Genomic DNA, 26,420 nt, shown 5'->3' with positions numbered 1-26,420 from the left:
GGGAGTCCCTCCCCCACCATTAGAGGGCAGTAGTGCACTTATTTTTCTGTAACAAATGAAACCCTCAGACCACAGGAACACTTTTTTTTGTCCTTATTTATTACACACAACACAGAGCAGTTTATTCAGCTCATTGACATATAACCTTATGTTATATTGATAGGCTCGGTCAGAGTGCCCTCCTGGACCTTTTTGTTCAACCACTACTCTCCTCACAATTAAAAATTGTTGCTTGTGAACAATCTAATATTGACCTTTCATCCTGAGGTGTTTCCTTATGTTGGAGTGACTCCTCTTGAGGTATTTCTGATACCTGTGTGGGAAATGATGCTAAGACACAAATAGATATTTTACCTAATGAGAGGTACTTAATAGTTGGAACATAAAATGTAAAATCAATATAGCCACCAGTTCTGATGCTCAGCTGGCACTGGTTTTAACTGATGGCCATCATTTCTTTCTATAAACACATTTTAAATGAACCAAGAAGAGAGACGCACACACAAACGCATCAAAATGACAGTCTCAACAGATGGAGCTGGGCCTATGAATCGTCTGTTTGGCCCGATCTGTTGCACATAAGTTTGGCTGCCAGTGATCCGTATGTTGTAGTCTTTGCCTCAGGCTGAACTTTGTCTGTGTGCCTTCTCCCTGCGAATATGGACAGTGCAGCTCATTAGATGGAGTCTGCTGCCCGGGTGGCAGACAATAGCAGCTGGGTGATTCCAGGATCACTGCCACTAGATATAATTCAAAAGCTATCTGCTAATAAGTGAACCATAAAAACCAAAAAAGGTTCTAAGGCAACAAAATAAAAAAACGATAAATAGATCTTACCAGGAATTTTATTCATTGTGATAAAATTGCGATCTTGCTGCTTTATCTTTGGCCTATTTCGGGCTATCAGGAAAACTCCAACAAAGGACAGAAGACAACTGGGGGGGGAAACAGTTTGAGAAGTTTGTTGACATTTTGCAATAAGCATAATTTGATAAGCTGCAGTGGCTGGTAGCTTATTGAACACTTACCCAAACAGGAACATACCGATGTTCAGCAAAGCCAAGCCTTCAAATTCCTGATAGAATACAATCCCTGCAAAATGAAAAAGTCCATTTAATGTGACAGAGTAACAAAACGTGCACATCACCTCTGCTGCTTTCTTTGTGAAACATGGCCCTAAAACCCTAAGCATACATTACACTGGGATAATGAGTGGGGAGAATTATTAAGTGAAAGGGTGCAGTTTTGAGAGATGAATAGTAAACACTGCTCAGCATATTGACAGAATGCAAAAACAAACAATGTCCTCTGTGCAGAGACTGTAGGAGAGCCACTGTTGGCTCAGAGAGCGAGTTCATTTTTCCAGTGCTCACTTCACTGTCTTAAGCTGTGACCGTCACCGGGTTAGGACCAAAACAATATTTTTCCTCAATGTGGAGCTAAACTAATCTTAAAGTAAAAGTCCGCCCACGGATGTTCTTACACCGCCAGATATAATACATCAGCAATTTGTTGTTCAATGCAATCAATTGTGGGTTATTGGTGTAGGCGGACAGAGCAATAGTAATACTGAGAGCAATATCGGAGAAAGTAAAGAGTAATTCAAACTACAGCTCATCTCGTGCCTCTGCCTCCTCTATCACGGGCGTCTCTCTGTGTTGGGCGGCGTTGTGAAAGACACTGCTGTTCATTTGCAGTATGAGAGCGACACCGGAGCTGATCTTGTTTGAGCCTGATGTTTTGTACTGCTGGAACATTTTCTTCTTTTACACTCCACTGAAGCCATGCTGCAAATGGGTTGAAATGACATCACTCGGCCAATTTATCCAGAAGTAAAGTAAACAAGAAAATGGATTTTGTAACACAAGGTGTCCTGCCAAAAAGGGTTTTACATTGTGATGAAGTGTTTTACTCTGGATTTTCTCTTCAAGCCAAAATACTTGGGGGAAACTTTTGTCTGTTTTTCTGGTTTATTGATTAGATATTAAAAACCTGACCTGGCAGAACACACACACACTATAAATACCTTGCAGCGTTTGCTGAGCAAGGACTCCTAAGTGGTTCACAGCAGTGAGTCACTGTCTTGATCGTGCCCTGTGTGTGTAATGTATGTGTACCCGATTTCAGCTATTGTAGTGCTGGAGCACATCTTTGTCTGTTATTGCCAGTAAATCTTATGAAACATCTAAAACCCTTTAATTTGCTTCTTTAGTAGGAATCAATCTCCAAAACTGCTTTCATGAGGTGTTCCCGCGTTGCAGTGATCAGTATCTATCCAGTGCAGACAATGTTGCTAGCATGGCAGTAAAACTGATGTGACAAACAAAGCCTGCAGGCCACGAGTATTTCTACATGTTGACATGTAGGGAGATTAATGGGCTATTGTTTAGTTCCCAGATGTTCTACATGTGAAGGCTTTGTGCATAGATTTACTGTGACGCATTCTTACCATCTCAGGCTCTTCAACATCCACACTGTATGATACATTAAATGCAAACATTTTGAGAATACTTCTTTTATACTAAAAAAACCAGGGAAGTTGTTGGTTTATTAAACTAGGTCATTACTCTGTACTTATACTGGTCCAGTTTAGAACACTTCTGTCTAACAGGCTTCCGTAGCTTTAAGAAATAATGAATGAAGTATGCAGTTGCAATTCCTAGCAACCGATGAATATATATTTGGTTTGGTGGTGAGTGTTCGTGACACCACAACAATGTCCACAGTACAAAAAGCTGGCACTGATAAGAGCCATAAAGGAATATGTCACTTTGTGGCTCGAGTGTGGCTAAATGTTGCACTTTTAAATCATTTTTGAATGCAATTCAATTTTATTTATATAGCGCAGAATTACAACAACAGTCACCTCAAGGCGCTTTATATTTTAAGGTAGACCCTACAATAATCAACAATCATATGACCCCCTATGAGCAAGAACTTTGGTGTCTGTGGGAAGGAAAAACTCCCTTTTAACAGGAAGAAACCTCCGGCAGAACCAGGCTCAGGGAGGGGCGGGGCCATCTGCCGTGACCGGTTAGGGAGAGAGAAGGAAGACAGGATAGGAGACATGCTTTTGAAGGCAGCCAGAGATTATTGACAAGTGCGATTCAATGCAGAGAGGTCTGTTAACACATAGTGAGTGAGAAAGGTAACTGAAACACTCAATGCATCATGGGAATCCCCCAGCAGCTCACACCTATTGCAGCATAACTAAGGGAGGATTCAGGGTCACCTGGCCCAGCCCTAACTATATGCTTTAGCAAAAAGGCTAGCCTTTTTGCTAAAGCCTAATCTTAAAAGTAGAGATAGTGTCTGTCTCTTGAATCCAAACTGGAAGCTGGTTCCACAGAAGAGGGGCCTGAAAACTGAAGGCTCTGCCTCCCATTCTACTTTTAAATACTCTAGGAACAACAAGTAGGCCTGCAGTGTGAGAGCGAAGTGCTCTAATAGGCTGATATGGTACTACAAGGTCATTAAGATTTTTGGACCACAGAGGAAACCTAAAGCCCAGAGAATCAACTGTTCTGTTCATTTACCCACATAGCTGTTCAACAGCTTTCTGTTTAACAGACCTGCAAGGATGGCACTTGCAGTGAAAAACACAAAGTTGATAGGAACCACCTCTGTGGCATCAAACATTTTCATCGCCTGATTGAGAAATCTGTAGAGAGAGAGAGAGAGAGAGAACAAAGCAACATTTGAGAAGTTTGGTGAATGAAATGCAGCAGGTACAGGATCATGTAAAATATGTGATTTCCCTCACTCTTCACTGAACAGCCATCGAGCCAGTGACAAACGTGAGATCTAAGCGATGACAAAAAGCTTAAAGATGAGAACTAGAGACAGAAAACTTTGACTAACTTGATCTGGAAGGCGCAAGAAGCAACCATGACAACAAACATGACGTAGAAGATGGGGTAGATGAGCTGCAGCTGGCCTTTTATCGACTCTGTGATCATCCCTGACACGGCTTTGACTGAGATCACTGTCAGAGAGGCTGCAACAACACACAAGCAAGACATCGCTTTAACATTTAGCTGCAGCACCTCACAAGTTCATGCTAAATCGTGGAGGCGGTTAATTCGAGTGAACACGCTGAATTATTTCCTTCTATTGTTCTCAACTTGGTTCTCTTCAAAAATGATAACAGCTCTATACGGTAGCCAAGCAACAAAAGCAAGCTTAATCTACAGCATCTGCCCTCAGTTGGGCAACTTCCACTCTTTCGTACCGAGCAGGGCCACCAGCAGCATCACAATGACGATGTGCTTCATGTTCCTCCTCTTGTACAGATAAAGCAGAAGGCAAAAGATGACAATCTCTATAAACTGTTGAGAGAGAGAGAGAGACGTACAAATCATTAATGCAGAGTCCATTTCCTTGAAGCTGCACAGAAATTGAAAATCTGAATTGCACTTGAATTGTACTTTTACTGACTGTCTTATTAGTGGAAGAGAGTGCAGCATGTAGCCAGAGAGCAGGACACTTTAATTGAAATAAATGACTATGGCGGAAAAATGAAATGAATTGCTGGGTTTTAAATGAAAAGAGCTCGGGGTTGTCAAATAGCATTCAGCTGTTCCAGGATCCTCTAATGCAGCTCGAGTAGATAAAGAACAACAACAGTGTAAAGCAGAATAAAGTGGGGAAAAAAGGGCAAGCTGACCTTTAAAATGCCTCCAGCTATCATCCATGTATCTCTGTATGTATTTTAAATAAAAGGATTAATTATGATTTGAAAATGGATTAACAAAGACCTCAGGCATTTGTGGCAGATACCCCAATCGATGTTCAGATTGACATTACAGCGGTCCTTCCAGATGAAGCCATCTGATAACAGAATGATCTTTGGTAATAAGAAGAAGCTGCAGTGGGTATTTCATTCCCTCTGATTAATCACCCACTAAAGTTAATCCCATACTTGTTGGAGGCTGTTCCTCTGCAGGCTGATGAGTATTCATAAACAGCGTAGCCTCTGCGTTTCTAGCTATCCATTTGTATTTGCCCAATATCTTCTTATGCACTTTTCATGGATTTTGTTTTGTAATGGTTTACTAAATACAAAAAGATTCGTGAGTGAAATGCTGGTCCCTGAATAATGATGGCACTGCCACCCGGGGCACGTTCTCCTTCTCCGCCATTGGCTAGCATCGTTTTACATTTATTTCTACTTAGCTTGACAGATCATGTGCAGTTGTTCAAAAAAGTTGTTCAAAAAAAGTAAATTAAATGTTTAGGATTTGGAAAGATAGCGTCAGTAGAAAAGTGTTTTTGTATTTGTGGTATATTCTGTAATATAGGAAACAAATGAAAAAAATGCAGTGTATTTTGATAGCCTATAGGTCTTATGTGGTGCTCAGGACTTACTAGTTACTAACTGAGACATCACAGCTAAAAGGCACAAAGCGCAGTGTTTGGTACAGGAGACATTTAACCTGAAACATGAAATACAAGGTGCATGAGAGTCAGGGAATGACTCAGACACAGCTGGATGGATGTGAATGACCCCAGTCTACAGAAATGCTCCTTTAAAAGCGTCTAAGGAGTGCTTTCAATCAAGACTAGCTCTGAGCCAACATTTACGTTTGTGATGAGTGGGTTTTGACAAAAAAACAAAAACAAAACAAAAACAAAAAATGTTGTTTTAGCTCTGTACTTGTCTTCTGATTGGTCACTATAGCAACAGCTATGTTTATGCCACTGCTGCTTGAGGTGAAACTGGACTAGGAGGGTACACAGGTAAGTGTTAATGCACTCACAGCCTGTTTGTTGGAGGGAGTATTTCGTGACTACCGAGTATGAAAACGCTATCTAAGCTTAAAAGAACTCTCTCCCACTTGACCACTTTCACAACAGAGACACACAACAGAGAACAGAGCTGAGGGAACGACCCCTAAGAGTAGTGGTAGAAAAGACCTCGCCTCGTTTGGAAAAAGTTACCAAGCAGCAGCTGGTTGTAAAGAGTGACCTTGTCTTTGACCAACAGTGGTGTGCTACATTAGGATTTTCAGTGACATGACCACGGTGTTGTGCAATAAAGCTCACAATGATGCATTCTGTGATTACATGTGGTTTCTCTGTTACTGATAAATAAAAAATATTGTTAAACAAATACACATTAATGTGTATTACTTGACTTATAAGGGAGCATTTTAAAGGACACACCAGGTAAAGCAGGAAGTGCCAGCTGATGGTGTAGTACTGGACCAGATGGGCTGTGATGTGTGTGGAGGTGTGGGGGGCAAAGGTCACCAGGACGTACGTTCCTGTTATTGCCAGGGTACCACCTAAGAAAGAAAGACAGCAGAGTGGTCAGTTTATTGGAGGTGGTTTTTATATTGATTTGACAGCTCAGTTGACCTCATCTTACAAGTAGTTCTGCTACTACTACTGGGAGTAGCTGAAATCCATAACACCTACGGTCATGTGAGAAAGAAAATATACCCTCTTCAGGTTTTATGCCCCCCCCCCATCACATTTTACAGTGTAATTTTTAAAATGTAGCCATACTGCAGAAGCAGTGTTTGAACAACTATGTAAACATTTAAACTGTCCTGCTGTATCAGCCAATTTTTGCCTTAAGCTGCTGGACACATGCCCTCACACCTGACTTTAGCTGTTCATGGTCAACTCACTGACTGCAAGGTGCCCATGTCTTGTGGCTATAAACCAAGCCCAAATCCTCGCCCTTCCATCACTGTTCTTGACAGCTGGTGTGAGGTGTTTGTGCTGATATACTGTTTGGGTTATGCCAAACGCAGCGCTGTGCATCTCAACTTTAGTCTCGTCTTTCCAAAAGACATTATTCCAGAAGTCATGTGGAGCCAGCAACCCTTCCAAACAAGTGATGTAACTGTGATGTCATGATCTTTAAAAATGCAACCAGCTAACTAAGAGCTGTAGAGTCTCAGTTGTAGCCCTTGGATTTATTGCAGTTTCTCTGAGCACTGCACGATCTGACCTTAGGGTGAATTTGCGTGGACGCTCACTACTGGGAATATTTCAATTGTCTTGAATGTTTTACACTTGTGTCCAGTTCTTCTGATTGTACATGATGGACTTTTAATTGTTTGGAAATGGCTTTATAACTCATACTATTGGGCAGTGATGGGCAAAGCCTTTTTCAGATCTGATCTCTCTTCTTCTTGTCAGTCTGTTAAAACACGTGTGAATGGTTGAGACTAGAAAACGGCAAAGCTTTTCTTTTAGCAGCGCTCACACTTGCTGATGATCAGTTAATTAACTTAATTTGATTATCAGCACCTGGCTGCCACGTCCCCTCTTAATCCCCATGGAAACAGTAAGATCATACTTACAGTAATTCTTCACACGCTGCTTCTGCACTTTGGCTTCATTTTTGTTAAATAAGTACTGACACAGTGTCGCATGTAACACCTCACCACACGGTTTTTTCTTCTGTCCTAAGACGTAAAACCTTACAACAGAAAGAGGGCCTCCCTTCCTTTGCACATGACTGCATATGGCTTAGTTATTTAAAGAAGTGTTTTCATTTTGATGTCATTTTTAAAAAAAAGCTAAGTGAATATAGAGATTCCCCGTATTTTTTGATAGAGCTTTCCAAGATGCAAAATGAGTAGTGCAGTGTTTGATAGAAAAAGAAAAGAACTGGCCCAGTTCTTGTTTATTATACACTCCATTCCTTAAATTGGTACAGCCCTGCAGCACACACTGACATTTATTTGATTGTTTGCGATAGGCATCCTGCTAAAAAGATAAACGGGACATTTATTGAAATGGTACGAATGCTCTTTTTTTTCTCCTACAAATGATCCAGTGACTATATATCTTACCAATGGGCTTCACTTTAAAACACATTTTGTGTCATATTTTTGTTTCTAACTTCTGACACAAGAATGAACTCAACTTGAAAAATGAACTTGAAATGAAGACTAAAATGTTACTGTGTTCATTCTTGCAGTGGTTTTTAATATTCATCTTTATTTTTGTTATTTAAATGATCATTTTCTAGGTTTTACCTCTGCCGCTGGCTGCACACAGGCAGAAAAACAGAGCTTGTTCCCACTAATATGCCCCTTTATGAATAAAACATTCATGCATTTAACTGTTTCCAATATGCGGTTGATAATGGCATTCGGCAATTGTAAAACAAAATGGCAAAAACATTGCAGCAACATTTTGCAGCCGATTTATCCAAGAAAGCAACAATAAACAGAGCTGTGTGATGCTGATATGAATTTCCAGTCCAGGAGTAGGAATGGTCATCACAATTATGCCATTTAGCAGCAGAATCACCAAATTGTTATGACAAACAAAAGCTTTTCATAAAACAAAAAATATGTCTGTGCTGAGTGTGCCTTCGCTTTCCCGAAGCTACAAAGATAAAAAAAGCAAGAGGGCATTTTTACTAGTACATAACTGGAATTCAGGATATTTTTTCTCTTGTGACTGAATTATCATCTGTAAACTCAGTTTGGCATATATACAAACTACATTCATAATTGCTCTGAACTCAAACTACCATTGCAAGAGGACACTTATACTGTAAGTGCCATCATCGCTACTGAATGCTTACTTACCAACGATGTCAGAGGCACACAGCGTCTCCTTGAGAAAAACCACAGATATGATAGCACTGGCTGTAAAATCAAAATAAATGTCTCTTAGTTTAACTGCAATTCAAAACATTCAGTCCACTACAATGAAAGTAAATACCAACATAGTTATATTTCCATAAGAATCACATCAGTAATGTTGAAGGTAGTCTACATTGTTGACTGCAGACACACACACGTCAACCACACAAGCATCTGTGAGGCAGTGAGGTCTTAAAATAATGAAGCAGAATTATTTGTATAGAGTTGTTTTTGGTGGTTGTTACTGGAATGCTCAATATGAAGTCAAAGGAGATGTTGATGCAAGTAATCATAATGCATAAAGTAATCAATCAATCAATTAACCAATCAATCAAAAGAGATATCAAAGATTTTGGGAGTTGCCAAATCAATAATATTTTACAAAGAAGGAATGCACTGGCCAGTAGAGGGATAGATTCTGAAGCGTACAGGGCTACGCTTTCTGCTTCAGCCAAATGTTTCTGATCTGATCAGACAGCGCTGCACAGAGCAAATGGATTATGACCCAAAGCGTGCTGCAAGACCAAAGAAAGAATTTTTCAAGGCAAAAAAATATGATATTTTTCAACAGCTAAGTCAGTCATCTGATTTCAACCCTATAGAGCATGCTCTTTAGTTATTAAATACAAATTTGAAGAGACTGACAAACAAGCTGCATCTAAGGGTGACTGCAGAACATCTCAAGGGAGTAAACAACGCATGTGATGATGTCCACGGATCGGAGACTTCAGGCAGTTTCATCGAAGTATTAAAAACAATCCTCATGTTTAAAATGATGTTAGTTTGTCCAATTACTCCTGACGCTCTGAAACGATTTATAAAAATGACTGTAATTCCCAAACAGTTCATGGAAATTTTCCTAAACTGCTTGAATTAAATCTCAAAGTCTACACTTCAGTCACACATTGACTGTTTGATTTAAAATCCACTGTTGCAGTGTACAGAGGCACATACTAAAAAAAAAAATTGTGCTTTGCTTTACATCACGTTGATTGCACGGTTTACCTGGGAAACAGAAGGCTGCAGGACGCACTATGGAAGGAAGGCGATTTCTGGACATTGTTCTGAGGGAAAACCTTGGGTCCTGGTATTCGTGTGGATATTTCACTGACATGTACCTCCTTCCTAAACATTCCCAACCACCACTTACACACCCTTCATGGCAGCCATATTCAAACAGGCTACTAACATCAGAACAAGCCATCTTTAGGTTTTTTTTAAGGTGTTATGTCTACACAAGCAGCAGTGATACAAGTATTTAGTTATGCACATATTCACACAGTGACACTATATTATTATATGTAAATGCGTGTTCACATAAATACATGTACACAATGCTTGACATGTTTATATTAGACCAACATAAATCAGTCCGTATGCTTGGATAAATGGAACTCATTAGGACTTCATAGCACCAGCATGAAATTATGATATTCCACGCCACGTTTTTTGCAAACCCATCCATCAATATCATTGTCAAAAACTGCGACACTGAAAAGCAATCAGTCTCACATCAGCTAAGCCTCAGATTAGTCTTCTTAATGTCTCCCCGGGATCTGCACCGAACCAAGGGAGAAACACGGCATTCGGCTGTCACGGAGACAAATAGCGAGGCGGGCAGAAATGTGTGCAGACTTCACAGACATGCCGATAAACAGGCAGATACACAGATGGATGGCCACACAGGCACGCTAACTGGCTGAGACAGAAAAACAAACTGCAAGACAAACGGCCAGTGGACAGAGAGGCAAACTGAGATGCAAGTGACAGCGGCCTGTCACAGTGAAGAGGTCAGTTTGCATAACACGCTGACGCTGCCGTGCTGGAGGTCTCCTCACTAAACAACACAAGTGGAAAGCTCATTTTTATATAATCAGTTGGAATTATGATGTTGTATTTTTCACCAATATCACAGCAGAGCATACTATGGGCGCTATGTTTTGCCGACACGACTGCCAGACAGCAATCTGGGTGAGCAGGTGATGGCACACAGACACAGGGACTAATTGAATGGAAGAAATTGCTGGAAATTACTGGAAGAGAAACAGACAGAGCATTTGAGTCTGTGTATGGGCTCTGCCTCCGCCATAAGGAGATTAGATACAGAGTGTAAACAGCTCAATGTGTCAGAGACACAGTGTGGCACGCATTGGATCACAGGCAGTGACAGGTTCTTAACATGGATATTAAAGATATATAGTTGTAAGTTTATCTGAAACAAATCAAATATAAGCAAAAATGCCATTTTAAAACCATGATTTAAAGCCACACTTTCTTTCAAATAGGCTATGTATCTCCAAACACACATTTTCCGAAAGAACAGGCCATGGATGTGCACAATGCCGCAAGGACCCTACGCTCTAATTGGAAGTTTATAAAGATTCTCCTTAATATTCTGATGAAACAGTTAGTTGTTAAATATTTCATACTGAGAGCATGTTCGCACTCACATTTTGGACTACTCTTTTGCCTCTGGGACCAGCTGGATCTAACAAGTAACCATAGCAACTCCATACAAAGTGAGCTTCGCACGGCTTGATATAATGAGAAATGTGGCAACGGGAACCTCTGGGGTACGTAGTTTTGTCACTGCTGTTGTGTGCTTGTGTGCGCAGCACCTCTATACATGCTCTTTGTGATGTGTAGTAATGGGTACCTACCAGTGAGGGCGAAACATACAGTGTCAAACATTCTTGTGCAACACAAATCTGTCATGAGCAAGATGAAAGCAACAAAAGTCTGACTGCCATCACCCAGAGAAGCTCAAATATAGGAGCTGTGCACGTGTAATTTGTAAAAGAAAACAAAAGTTGTATTCACAATTTCCCAAACAGGAACTTTTGATAACTTGAATCAAAACCGTCCTTCAGAAGCTATTCAAGAAAACATTACACAAACGTTGTAAAGGAGCTCTGAAATCTGAAATGAGATCTTGTCCTGACCCTGAATAAATACAGTCACACTGTAAAGTCATTCTTTAAAATCACTGTGTTATTTATACATCTACATTACATCCTGACTTCTTCACACTGCGCTAACACCGCATCCTAATGGATAATACAGTGCTGCAGGTCTGACATCCGTGAGTGATGCAGTCAGGTTTCTGTTCATTTCCACACTGCCAGCATCCCCTCCTCTTTTGCATGCGATGACATCGGTATCTGAACGAGAGAGCTGATTCTCTGCTCCACACAACAGCTTTTGGGCTGATGCTGTCATTCCTAATAGAGAGGACTGGGCTCTGTGAACGCGGACAGTAGTAATTGCTCTCCCCGGAACGTCACGAGTGCCAGCGTGACATGCACGGACAGGCGGATGACAGCGGCATCGTCAGCTCTCTCGATCCCGGCCCTTTACTCCTCTGCTTCTGCCTATTGTGTCTTATTCATTCACATACTTATGCTCTCCTTTCCTTGAAATTTTCTTCCTCTCACCTCAGCCTTTCTCCAAGCCAGCCACTCACTTCCCTCTTGTTTACCCAGTGAAGGCATCCTGCTGTCTGTACCCCCTTCTGTGCCTTCACACAGCTCTCGGAAAACAGGCACAACAGCACAGCAGGAAGGGTGTGTGTTGTGTGTGCATATGTCAGAGGAGCATCCCAAGTCGACACAATCCTCTAGACCTTTTACACACCGCTACAGTTATGCATAAATTTTATGTGTGTGTATGTATGTGCTTTACACATTTGCATATCGTGTGAGTCAGTGTGAGCTGAGGGGTACAGTCAGTCAAAGAAAGGAGCCAACCTGCAGATTCTCCCCTGTAGCTGAGGACAGACTGTGTCATGACTGCAGACATCTTCCTCTTCTTTCTCTTCCTTTCACCTCGTAATCTCAGATGCATTAATTATTTAAAAGGCTCCTTGAAAACGCACTTCAGCTGCATAATATTCATTCAAACTCCAGTGCAACACTAGCAATCGGCTGGTTTCACGAGGATCTGATAGTAAAATGGAAATGAGTACGGTAATTGTTAATGGTTGTGGTTTTAAAGAGATTCATCACAAGGTTAGATTTACACACACTGACAACACATTTGGAGGTTGCTGGTCTTAACAGAACACCGAACTGAGGCTTTATTTTTCTGCTAAAAGCATTTTTTTTTCTTTGGTAAGTGCTCACTGAAGCAAATACAGTGGCAAGCAAAACTACAATGAACAAGAGGTGCAGCCTTCTTAGCAAGATTTGTGGTTTCGCTTAGTGCTTTATTCAAACCATTCATCCACTGGCAAGACGTGACTATAGGAAGCGTGGAGGTAATAGCTGTCATTAATATCCATGAGTCACCACCACCTCCAGCGCCGTGAGTGATGCGTGGTGGAAGGTAAGAAGTGAACCTGTTCAATATTTAACCTGCGTTTAGAGTGTTTGCACTGAGCAGCTGCCAGCTGTAGCAATGGGGCAGGCTTTGTTTTGACTGGCTAATGAGTCCGGCTTAGTCTGTGACATCTTTAGCTCAACTGTGGGCCGTAAAAATGATTGTTTCTCAAGTGTGGTGTTAGATTCATAATGTCAGGAATAATTGGACTTCCTATGTAATTTAATCTCTGGAGCTAAAATGTAGAGATTTATCTTCTGGGTTCAGTGCTGGGTATAAGGTAGGAATTGAAACGATGACACATGAACTCCCCCCGCTGCCACCACTCTTCCACTCACACACAATGACCCACTGTTTCTGCTCGTTTAAAATTTGTTAAATTTACTTTTGAATTAACACCTTAAATAACAAAGAATGGTTTGTAAGCTTGAAGATTCCAGTGAATAAAGTGAAGACTGTTAGTCTCATCAGTTATAAGCAGTTGTGTAGCTTGGAAACACAGGAGAGAAATAAAACTGTTATTGCAGATGGAGAACTTCACTGATACATACAGATCATTTTTATGCCCTGCACTTGAACATACTGCTGCTGAGCTAATGAGCTGATGAAGTGATATATATCACCTTATATGAAGGTCTATTTAACACGCAAGGGTAGAGCAGAAACTAGTATTGTGCAGTACAGCACAAAATAATAGGATAATAGACACATTTAAGTACCAGTGTATTGTGACATTTAATATAAATGTCCTTACAATATGTAATGGTTATTAGGCAATAAGGGACTTAAATATAATGATTATTAAGAAACATTACTACGTGATAAGAATAGATTTTACGTGATTCTATAAAAACAATGTCTTATAGAAACAGATTAAGGTACTTTTTCAGTACTTCCTTGCAATGCTTCTACATTTAAAATATTAATAAAAGGAGTACAGTTACTAAACCTAATTAACTTAGCTCTGTTGTCACTTTTAAACCTTTACTAACTAATGTCTATGTGTTGAATTTCACATGTTTCAATTAAGGTTCTCATATAAATAATACAGGCCAATATTATGCCTCCAATCTAAAAAATACATCATATGTTCTGCATCCCTATTATAAAGGCCCTAATATTATATATCATTATATATCCCTCTAAAACTGAAAGCCAATGAATGTGGGGAAGAATTTGTATAATCGATAAGTTGCATTACTGCCATGAAGTCTTCTTGTGCATGTTTAAATGCAAGCTATTTTAAGATGATTATTATTTCCTATTTTGAATCAAATGCTTCTTTTGCAAACAATATACATTAAGTCTTTGCAGTTCTCAGATGCTCCACAAACAACAGCAAATGTCAACTTTGGAATAAAAATGAATGTGAAACACACGAGTCTTTACCCAGGTCTGCCACCGTACATTTTACATCATTTCCTAGGAGATTTCTTCTGCAAGTAATAAAGACAGAGCAAAAAGATTTAATTCCCAATAACAAAAAGAAGAAAGTTGTTTTGTTTTTGTTTTGTTTTTTTACCAGCAGTAAGTCTCACAATGATTCATATTCCCATTAATATAGTGATAGAGGTAATGTTAGCTAAGTTATCAATGCTTACCTAGCTAAGTGGGAAAAATAAACCCAGTCAGCCTACTGTGGTGTTACAGTGAAATATAACAGTAATGGTTCTAGGGAAATCAACCAACCAGTATCTGGAAGCCACTCGGATGCTAATCCAAATACCTGAGCTGGTGTCACTGTCAAACGCAGCGTTTCTATGAGCTCAACACACAAACCGTCTGTGTGCAGTTTGTCGCACACTGTGTTGCTAGCTAAAGATACAGCTGCTGTATTTCACTATTTAAAGGTTGCATGAAAATCCTCAGCAGGTTAGTGTAGCATGAACAGGTTAGTTTGCTGTACTGTGATGGATTCAAAGAAAGGAACAGTGTGTGACTGGTGCACAGTGGTCGTCTAGAATAAAGTTTATATAAACAGTGTACTGTCAGTGTTGCCAGGACAACTCATGAAACATCTGCTGACATCTGGTTGAATTCAGCTGTGAACAGTGTTGGTCAAGTTACTTGAAAAAAAGTAATTAGTAACCAATTACTGATTACTTCTCCAAAAAAGTAATCCCTTTACTTACTGATTACTTATTTTCAAAAGTAATTCGATACTTAGTTACTTTTTTAACCCTCTGGTTGTGTGCACCCCCACCCGCCTTACTTAATGATTCGGTCACATTTGACCAGTTAGTTTTTAAAAACATGACACACAACCTGAATACGTAATAAAGCAATAGACCTTTCAGCCCAATTCTATTTTTTCTGCATAATCCATCATATAAAATTGAATCAAATGAAAAAATCTCTTTTTAAAACTTGTTTTATTAGTTTTAATCTTTTACCTTCATGCGCATTGCATCAAGCAAAAATTAAATTATATGCAACAGTCTCTCACAGAAAGAAATTTGTTTAACATTTAAACCTATTTTCTGCATATTCCAGCATATAAAATAAAATAATGTTTTGTGTTTACACTCTCTTTTAAATAGATGCAAGTAAAACACAGCAAAAAAATAAATAAAATCAAAGTCTCAGTGGCACTAAGTCCCGTTGCTCTTTTTCACCTGTTTAGCAGGAGTGGGGCGGGTGGAGGTCTGCCCGGTCATGTCAGTGGGGGGATCCGGGGGGTTTCTCTGTGAATTTCACATTCCCGTGGCAGCGTGCTAGGTACTTGCTCAGATTTGCAGTTTAATTTTTCACGGTAAAAAGAAGTTTTCTTCCCACGCAGAGTGTACAGTATACATTAATGTTTTTGTCACTTTTTACAGAATCAAACTCAAAGTAATGTCAGCACTTCCAAGCTTTAAACCCTGCATGGTCGTACTCGCTCCTGCTCTCCATATTATCCATTGTTGATCTGCACACGTCTGTTACCACGAACGTTGCATGTGTTTACGTCATTGTCACGAGACCCTTTCACAAACAAAATCATGGTTTAGTAACGCAGAAATGCAGTGTGCTTACGGGAAAGTAATTACTTTTTTGCAATAGTAATCCCTTACTTTACTTTGAAAAAAGTAATCGGATTACAGTAACGTGTTTATTGTAACACGTTGTGTACATCCACAAAGAGCAGCAGGTCTGCTACTCACAGCCTGTACAATAAGACAATCTACTGGAGCTCTCAATAGAAATTACTGAGCTGTGATTCTTTGCCCCACACTGAGCCATTTCAACTAATTTTAGGGTTCCCCCATCTGCTGAATCACCTTTAATCTCTTCCCTACTCATTTCCTGCTTAGAGGCAAAGTCACCCTCTACAATGTAGGTAACAGAAAATAGAGCTCTTCTAATATTATTGTTACATTAATAAAGCACAAGGTTCAGTTAGCTTTGCATAAAAACAGCTGGTAGAAATGTCCTCCAAAGAGTTACTTTTTACTTTCTTACTTAGAGTACATTTCAGAGCCTGTACTTTTTTTTTTAAACTTTTACTTGAGTAAAGAAGTTGAATCAGTACTTCAACTTTTACTGGAGTATTTTTCAACATTAGTATCAGTACTTAGGTACAGAATGTCTGTTCTTTTGCCACCTCTGGTTAAGAGACTACTATTCGCACATATAATTTTATTAATGCATAAAATATACAAATAAGCATTATAAAGTGCTACAGATTAAATAAAGTCTATAAGAAGAATGTTTTTAATAGAAAATGACTGGATAAAACATCATTAGTTTTTGGTTGGCATGACACTGTCAACAGGATCAGAAGGAAAGAAGACAGGCCTTGCATGGAAACACCTTGCACTGTTAGTTTTGCTTTCACACTTGGATAATGCATGACACTAAAAAAACAAAAAAGATTATATTTACCTATAACAGACACACAGCCCAGTGGGGCTATGAGAGATGCTGGAGCAAAGCCATAGGCAGCAAAGTTTCCCAGTTCCCCAACACCCATGAGAACCACTCCGCACCACCATGTGGCGGATGTGTAGTAGGGTTTGGATCCACGCTGTGCCTGACGTACATGGGCATATTTCTGTCAGGAAGAGAGGGAACAGGAGCCAGAGGAGCCAGGGGAACAGTCAGATAAAGTGGGCCCAACAGAGCTGTACAAACTACAGCAACACAACACAGACGATAACTCCACCGCACTGTGCAAATCCTAAAAAAGTAGGTGCAACTTAACATATTAATCAATCAATTTAATATAGCATTACACCGACTGTCACACAACTCTAAACGCAGCATCACACTCTCTGCTGATTACCATTTCATCTCAGAAGAGACATGACACCAATTAAGAAGCTGTATGATCCCAACACAAGTCTACAGTATACCTCATAATCATTAACAATTCTATTTCTGGAAGCTTATACTGGCTTCTAAGTAAGGGTTATCAACCTCTTTTAGCACTTTTTCACATCTACTTGAAGCTGTCACGGCATCCAAGTTTGCTTTGCATGCTCTGCATGCTGCTGCCATGCAGATTTTATTTCATATTATCAGTTCCCCAGAAAAAAAGATCACTTTAGACAAATAATGTTTTTAGATGAATCTTCTCAGACTGGTAAATGTTAGCGCTTGTAGGCTTACATTACATTTAATCAATGAAGTCCTTATTTTTTAACATTGTGATGCTCAGAAAATGGTAAAACTTCACCTGAATTAGAGCTATCAACCTAAGGGCAGCTTATTAATACCCTACTCAGGTCCAGACTGTGCAGAAAATGTGTTGTTTGAATACTTAATTGCAGTATATTAAAACTGAATTGCAATATTTTAACACCCACTTCTATTCGTTTTAATTCAAACAGGCTTTTCTGTCATGAAATGCAGTCATTTCTAATGCACACTGCCTGCTGTGAAGATCACACAGCCACAGTGCCCGAGGGTACACGCACTAAAATCCTGATGAGCACACAGAGTTTGCTAAAGAGAGCAAACCATGAGGAGAAAGACAGTCTAGAAATACTTTACAGGCGCTAAACGCCTACTGTGCTGAGTGTCTGTCATACAGCTGGATTCCAGCGTTTCCTACCTGTATGTTGAGTGAGATGCTGATGAGGACATTCCCACATATGGAGATGATGATTCCCAGGAGATAAGTCTGTGGAAACAAACAGTAAACAGACAGAGGATTAGGTGACGCTCTAGTTGTCACACGACTCCAAACACCCCATAATACTTCTCGCAAGTCTTCCCTCCAGCTGTCGCATCTGTCATTTCCATGACAACCACAGAGAGCATTGCTCCATTGGTGTTGTGTTCAAAGGCACAACTGCGTGTGTAGATATTGTTTGTACTCCTGTGGAACAGAGGCTTCTAAGGCTTCGTAACACCGAAATCTGTATTCTCACACGTAGTAAAAAAACAAAACAAAAACAGCAAACAGACATTTGACACAAATATGCCAAAAAATGAAAACAATCCAAATTCTCACACAATATCTGACACCTCATTAAGATCTGGATGTAGGCTGGTGCACACCTTCAGACAAATAAACACACAAAGTTCTGGGAATATCACACTCAAGCTGACAAAGGCAAAAATGGAGATTCTCAACTATAACTATCATGTTTACCATCTTTAGTGTTTGCATACCAACATACTCACAGTAACACTTTCCCAGGATTCATTTCATATTGTAAATACTGCAATTAGGACTTTCTGACTTGCAAATAGCATCCACATCAAGAAACTAGCATTTTAGCAAAAGCTGCAATTTATCCTGAACAATAAGGAAAAGTGGATGTCTCACTGTACACCATAAATACGATAATTTCAAACTATGCAGGGCTTTTTGGGTAACTAAATACAAAGATTTTGAGACATCCAAAGTAAAACTGCTATATAAAACAGCCAAATTCAATTTTAGTGCAACCTTAATTAAAAAAAAAAAAAGTATCATCAGATGTTCGTAGCAAATTTTCCTCAGAGTAGGTGTATAAGTGATGGAGGGAGAAACGGGATACATTCACTTAAAGTGCTGGAACAGTATACTTGGCTGCTTTGTCCCTGATATATCCCAGGAAAATGACTGCCAAAAGAAAATTGAATTCTGGGTTATTAACATACCGTTGGCTGTGGGTGGACAAAGTTTATAAAGGAACGATAGCACAGAGTGGGGGTGGAATGTGAAGGATAAAACCTAAAGAAGAGAACTCAATCACTCTTGAAGAAGTAAAAGAAAGTGCAGCCAAGCATTTATCCCTTGAAATTGCTTTAAGGAAGAGAGGTGGAGGATGGACAAGGAGAAGGTGGATGGTGATGGGAGTTAAAACAACAGGATGAGAAACAACAGTGAGGTGGAGAATAAGAGGGAAATTTAATCACATGCAGCAACAATAGATAAAAAAAAAAGGAAATAAGTATTAATGTTCAGGTTCAGTGGCCCATTCTGTCTGATAAGACAGACAGTGGGTTATTGTCAGTATTATCCATGTGATGTTGTTGACAATAAGATAACACCACCGTGGTCAAAGGACACGGGAGTGAATGGAGTGTAAATTAATTCCTCTGGTCTCCAAACACAGCTCCAAAAACAGCTGCTCACTACCGCACGATCCAGAGGTCGCCTATTGTCCATCAGTGCGCATCATTAGAAATCCTCAGTGGCAATATGAAGCATCTCTTTGCCAGACTGAGAGGGAATAGCTGTGATGATTATTTACATTTAAGCATAAGTCGCAATTCATCGTGCAAACAATGGAAATATCAGCAATCCTCTACTCTTACTGCCAGGCTCAGAGAATACACGGAAGCGTACACAGGAGCGCCACATGAAAACATGAGAGGAAACATCCACGAAATACAGGTTAAAATGATGTTTTCCTTACCTGCCGTAGTGTGCTACCTATCCAGTTCAAAACCAAAAAATAAAAAATCCTATAAAAACATAAAGTGGTGCGTTAAGGTCGACGGGATATCATACATAATATGACTCCAGCACAATTATGAGTCATACACTTTCATGTTTGTTTAGCAATAAAGGCCGAGGTTATAAGAAACACTGTATTCTAGCAAAGACAATAAAATGCTGCTTGTTTGCAGTTTTAATGTGGAGCATGAATTTATACTGCATCTTTTAGGCCAAAGTGCTCCTTTGCTCTGTTGTCAGAAAAGCTGCTCACTGTGGTTTAGTTTTATCTGTGTGCACAACAAATAACCTAAACTACCGTCACTTCTTCTAAGATTTAACTCGAGCCTGCTGCAGACCTGAAATAGGTTCATTAAGTTTAATATTTGAACAAGATAATAGAGCTCAGATCCTTTTATTAATCGCTAACTTTCAAATATTTAGTGACGGTGTAATGACATCCTCGAATCATGCTTCATACCAAAATCAGATAAACGTAACTAACTGAGACTGAATGCACTCACACAACAACAGCAGCTGCTCTGAGGAGAGCATCCTTTTTAGTGTAATTTATATATTTAAAGACTAATGGAGACTGACTGTGATTTTACTTATGATCAAATGATTTAGGCACAAAAATAAATTTAAAAAACTGTTTCTCGCTCCATGGAATTCACTGGCGGACTTCATTTCTCTATTAATGGTATCCGACTTACCAGAAAACTGTCAGGAATGTCTGACTAAATTGCTTCATGCACATCACTTATCAGTAATCATTCACATATACTGACTATTTGTATAACAGTGTGGACGTGTAAACAACACCGCAGAGCACATTACAGATAATAATGACACCAGGAACAGTAGAGCAACACAGATATTTCCACGATCATCCTGACAACCCCTCTGCCCATCTAATGAACCATTAGCCACTCCTACTCCCAGTGAACTGCATCATGATGCGTGTCTTGGATACACATGTGGCGACAAGCTCACACACCTGATTTCCTTGCGGTTCAGCTGTCCTTGCCCTTGACACAGCAGTCAGGTTCAGTACAACTCACAGCTGCAAACCCTAGATAAATACACTAGTCAGAGCAAGTAAGAAAGCAACGCAAAGTCCCACTGAGAGGTTTTGGAGGGCAAATTAACTATTTAAATTGGTAAAGGCGCCTGAAGAAAACCCAGAGGATTGATACTGCAATGTTACCCTAAAGCGACACTGATGTCTGAATAAAATGTCAAGTGAATCCATATAAAGTCTATAATAAATCCATATTGATGAGACTGGTCAATTACAACATGGGTCCCTTTGAAAACTCTGATCAGCTGTTAGTCTACAAGGAAAAGACAAAAGTGTGTTCCTTACTTTTAAGCACCAGAGTAGATATGAAGCTATAAGAAAACCTACAGCCAACTTTCAATTAGTTTTGATTTATCTGCTCATGGCACTCCCAATTCCATCCAGCAGCTCACTATAAAGTAAAACTACTACTTTTTATTGCATAACTCAGCATATCAGCTCCTCGCCAGCTTGATAAGAAATTGAAGTCTAGGGGACTTATGGGTAATTTTTCATTCAAAACCACCACATTACAGTCCAGTTTTTCTCTCGCGTCTCTCTTCCAAGCCCATCTTCTCTTCACCCTCTCTCTCCCTTTTCACTTTGGCACCAAGCTGGATGAGATCACTCACCTGAAACCTACAGCGAGGACGCTAGTGCTAAACCGGATTTAGTTCATGTGTGTTTTCCTACACTTGCACGATGATTGCAGAGTAGGAGAGGTAAACAGGATTTGGGAGGAGGAGGGGAGGAGATGGGCGGCTTGCTGATGGGTTTCCTAGGGGACTGATAGGTAAAAAGCCTGAACTTCTGTGTGTGGGTGTGAAGTGATAGACGGCGTCCTCTAATGATATGGCATACAGACTGACGGGGAGAGTGGACTGTGACTCCCGACTGTACGGAAGAAGAATATGACCCTAGTAATTTATGATCAGACACCTATCAGGCAGCTGTGGTCTGTACACTAAACCAAGATCAATAACCTTGTCAAGCTCTGCAGGAGAGAGTGTGAGTGGCTCCCTGCCGCTGCTGTTACTGAGCCCATGGGGAAGCTGCAGGTTAATGCTGAGAGAAGCCGGGGGCAGAACAGGGTGTTTAACTTTGCGTGGGTGCATGTGTGTGCGTGCGTGAGAAACAGTGTGTTAAGAATACGTGGTGGTGGATGTGCAGCCTGAGGACAGTTCATTCCACAGACTTCACACAGGAGATAGCAATTTGAAATGTGAGGAAGGATTCATCTTAACTTCTATTGGATTCATTCACTTCATATTAAGCTGACCAGCAAGTGTTTTCAGCCTTATTATAATAAATCATTCCTCTCGTTTGTTGGTGTAAAGTTGGAGGGTGTGCATTTGCGGTACAGGTGGTCACTGCGGGAATCAAGGCCAAGACTCAAGGCTGCAGGAGCCTAACGCTCTTCCCACCGAGGGAGACAAATTCATGCGAGAGTGTGAGAGAAGAGAAGCAGGAGAGCAAGTGAGAAAGGGAGGAGGGGTTACAAGGGAGAGACTTTTCCTGTCAGAGGAAGAGCAAACAAAGCTGCTGGATCAGGCGAGGCTGGTATACTGGGAGCGTCTTTTGTTAGCTGACTTGCTTAGCAAACATTACACACTTTAAGGAAAGCAACACACTTCACACCACAGCACCGTTTAAACTGCTGCACATTCTTCATCTTACTTTATTTTAATATAAGGACAGTTAACGCGTAAAGAAGTAGAAATAATCACTTACATTTACTCAACTACATTATTTAAAATATCTGAATTTAGTTGAGCCTGTCCATTTTGTGCTCTGCTTATACTGTATTACATTTATATCCAAGTGCATTAAGAAGAGATATTTGCACATAAATATGCAGAATTTGTAGGCAAGGAACAGTTTTCGATACTGGAGGCTTTTGGTTTCTGTTTTTGTCCAGGCAGTACTGATTGATCACGTTTGAGCAGTTTAAACATTTAATGTAGAGGGAAAAAAAGAGGAAAAACATCTGAAAAACAGCCATATAGGAAGTGCTGGCTATCATCTGGTTTCAGCCATTTAGCTTTTTAAAACATATCCTAACAGTGGGTGCATAAAATGTGAATTATTTGCCCAAATCTCTTCTGGAAGAGCTGAAATCTTGGCTGATGGGTTCCCATGTTGGTAATGATGTTTATCAGCAGGGTAATAGTAATATCAGCTGCTTAATTATACTGGCCAGAGTTTTATTAACAGTGCCTCTGAGCAAAGTCTTTTTGTACTGTCCATATATTAAGTGGGATACTCTCAAGGAATTCTAGGATATGGTTGTGAGGTTTTCATCGCTGAATGATTATAATAGCAGTAAGACTGTCTTTGTGATTTTATCAGTATAAAAGAGCAATTAAACATTTTGGTATTTTTATTTTCACTTAAGTAAAGGATCTATATACGCCTCCTTCCACTGCATCTATGTTTGGACAATAGCAGGTATCCAGAAGTTCTTGTCTTTCCCGTCCTCTGTAATTACAGGTTGTTTGAGGCCATCCAAAATAGAAATCTGCTTTTACTGCGGTCTTATTTTAGCTTCCTCAAAATGTAATTTGTTTGTTACAGTCAAGGAATTCGATTGTACATCATTTCAGAGCAAATGATTCTGAAGACCTGACAACTTAACTGGCAAGCAACACAATAATGCAGCCCCTGAGCAGCATGTTTAGTTTTTAATGTTGCTGCCAGATTTAACAAGAAGTGCTACGATTATTGTGAGGGCTGGATTCAATAAGCTGATACTGATACTGGCTGTGAGAAAGGCAAAGCATCAAATAACGATTCTTGTGCTTTTAAAAGTCACAATGACACAAACTCAAGAAGGATTCCCACTGCAGCAGTGCAGCAAGTGTGAATATTGCTATCAGCAAAAGGAAAAGTGGGCTCTAACTCTGTGCGTGAGAACATTCATCATCGAGACACAATGAGGGAATTTACCACCAATTGTGGGCCGTGTGTTGTATAAACTCCATTACTTAAATGTCAGAGATAAGACAGCCTGAGCTTCTTTTGCTCAGGAACGTTTCATAAGCACAGAGCAAACTCCAATTAGTGGATTAGACCAGAACCCGGAAACTACATGTGACTGTTCTGAGTAAAATAATTTAAATCTGAATGGATCTGAAGGCTGATGAAGGGTCTGATAGCACTGATCCTCCTCCTCCTCCTCACTAGGACACTGACCAACAATGAGAAAGACCGACAGACGTACAGACAGCACGGTCCTTTGTGTCCACTGACAATAGGGATCTGTCCCTCGCTGGGATGGGCTGATCTCTGGATGCAGCCCTTCAGTTTCTGCTCCGGGTGAGTGGTGGGTACAGAAGAAACATGGATACCAGTAGTAGAAAGAAAACAGACATTTTAATACCATTATCAAAATGTATTTGTGGATTGCGTCACATTTAACCTTAAACCATATGTTTACTGAATAAACCCATATGGAAAAGATATATATAAATCTTATAAAGTTTGTATCTGTCTTGTGTGAAACTTGTATGAAAAGCATACAAGAGTGAAAACAGATATAAGATCCCTTGAAAAATTATATAATGAAACTTGTATGTTTTGGATACTTACTAAAACTATATATGAAAGTAATGAGAAAGTGGCCACTTTCATGAGTAGATCACATATAAGTTTTTACTATTTCTTTTCCATATGGGAAGGCTCTGATCAGGATCTAGAGCCAGGATAAATAACACAGCTGGCTATAGATCTCTGCAAGTAATAGTGCTGAGAAGAGGTCCAGGAATTAGATCTTTAAAATGTATTCTTTTTTATTATTTGAGGGAGAAAATGTGTAAGTCCTATCTGTTAAAATCTAATCTCTTGTATACTGGACATTAATTTTGGGTTTACCGTTGCGCTGTGCTATCTGCTGTCAGCAGATTCTGTACAGGTCTCCCATCACCCACCTCTTTTCCCTCCAATAGAAATTGGCAGTATTTAGTTCAGCAGCACATGCATTCTGCAATTTTCAAAGATAAAATACAGTTGTCGAGTTTGAATAAGCTTAAAGTGAACAGCTTTGTCCATAGACTGAATCAGCCTGGAAGCTCCGCTGCCCGCTATTCCCCACACTAACTCCAATAAGGCAAAAACTGGTAAAGAAATTCTTAGGAAATATTACCCATCCTCTGTTACCTAACATAACGGATCACATCACTGGAAGTAGCTATCTTTCAAAGATACTGGGAATAAGTCTCACTTGTGAAGTATAACCAAGATGACAAATCATCATCATTTTTTACAGCAGCATTTTTTCACTTCTAAAACGCTGTCAAAGTGTGACACAGACAGATATTGTCCCCATCCTGAGATGCTCTGTGGGATGGTGGGTAGCCATGGACAGAGGGGGAGCTGGGACCATTAGCCAGCTGTTCAGGACTCTTACAGTAGATCTATTCTCTCACAACCCACCAATGGGTCATTACTCATTACTCACGCCTCTCAGTCCTCCTCTGCTACCCTTTCTCTCTCTGGCCCCCAGTGGTAATGTCACACTTAGGAAACACGGCGAAACCCAGTGACAGGGGAAAATGAGGGTGAGAAGAATGTGTGGTTACATAAGCGTGGGAGGAAAGAGGACTGGCATAACATAACAGGACGTTTGCACACACACAATCAAGGAAATTGCTTTTTATTATCACACAAACAGAAGTGCACGCAGTCTGCATACTCTGTTTAATGGACAGAATAATCGAACCCACTTGACAAAGTTAAAAAGTTCAAAAGAAAGAGAGAGCCTTTCAACGCAATGATTTAGTCATGATTGCTTTAAAAAATAGTTGTGACAGGTGCCAGCACCAATAGATCTCTGCCCTGTCTAGATTCCTCATCCACACGGAGTGCTCATTACCTAAAGAGCTTTAGAGGCTGAGGTTATACTTTGACTTTCAAGATTATTTTTTGGGCACTAACTAAATCTTCTCTCGGATATTGGAGTGCAAATTTCTGCTCTAAATGGAGTTTAAAAAGTGAAGTTTCTGAAAATTAAAAAAGTTTTCCTCTCATCTCCGCAGCTGCAGCTGGAACAGGCTCAACATCATTTATATTACAAGCGGGCAAAAATATAACTACGGTGCACAGAATATGGCTCACACTGTAGAACAGAGATTGAAAAAAATTAATGGTTTTCTTTTAAATTTACGACGCATTCTGCGTTTTTAGGTTTTTAGTTAAATTAGAACAAGTTACCTGTAAGCTTGTGACTTATACATATGAAAGTTTTTTTTAAATATTATTTTTTAATCTCACCTTGCCAAAACGTTTCAAAGTTAAACAAACTCACCTGAAGCGGATTTTCCAGGACCTCTGCGCGGTGAGCCAGAGCCGGGGTCAAGGAAGGAAACACATCAGAAGAACTTGAATTCGCCATTTTTTCCATATCACGTAAAAAGGAAACACTGTTTTGTCGCGATTCCTTCCTTCTTCACATGTTTGGCGTTACATCTGACTTTCACCTCATCCCGTCCCAGGCATCCCACACGTCCTTGTCGCTTCAGTGGAAACTCGGAGGGTAAAAGTTCTTCATTGTTGAGGACAGGAATCAGGAGTTGGT

At 40.0% G+C, this 26,420-nt stretch overlaps 1 protein-coding gene across 2 annotated transcripts; it reads right to left on the bottom strand.

The window, feature by feature from the left end:
- Positions 1–76: 76 nt before the first annotated feature.
- Positions 77–26,420, bottom strand: LOC120722121 (NIPA-like protein 2). 2 transcript variants are annotated; one of them, XM_040012953.1, is made up of 11 exons: positions 26,151–26,420; positions 17,968–18,036; positions 16,797–16,965; positions 8,559–8,618; positions 6,166–6,287; positions 4,232–4,328; positions 3,862–3,997; positions 3,537–3,661; positions 1,029–1,092; positions 838–935; positions 77–651 (listed from the first exon to the last, which is right to left on the bottom strand). In XM_040012953.1, the coding sequence occupies exons 1-11, from the start codon at positions 26,244–26,246 to the stop codon at positions 545–547; spliced, it is 1,143 nt and encodes a 380-aa protein (XP_039868887.1). In that variant the 5' UTR covers positions 26,247–26,420; the 3' UTR covers positions 77–544. The 2 variants fall into 2 exon arrangements, with proteins under 2 accessions (XP_039868887.1, XP_039868888.1); XM_040012954.1 differs by having other exon boundaries at positions 3,573–3,661; positions 26,151–26,417.

Source organism: Simochromis diagramma, unplaced genomic scaffold, assembly GCF_900408965.1.
Source record: "Simochromis diagramma unplaced genomic scaffold, fSimDia1.1 OVJJ01000618.1, whole genome shotgun sequence".
Classification (NCBI taxonomy): domain Eukaryota; kingdom Metazoa; phylum Chordata; class Actinopteri; order Cichliformes; family Cichlidae; genus Simochromis; species Simochromis diagramma.
The sequence above is the reverse complement of the archived record's forward strand: the minus strand, read 5'-3'. Positions and strand labels throughout refer to the sequence as shown.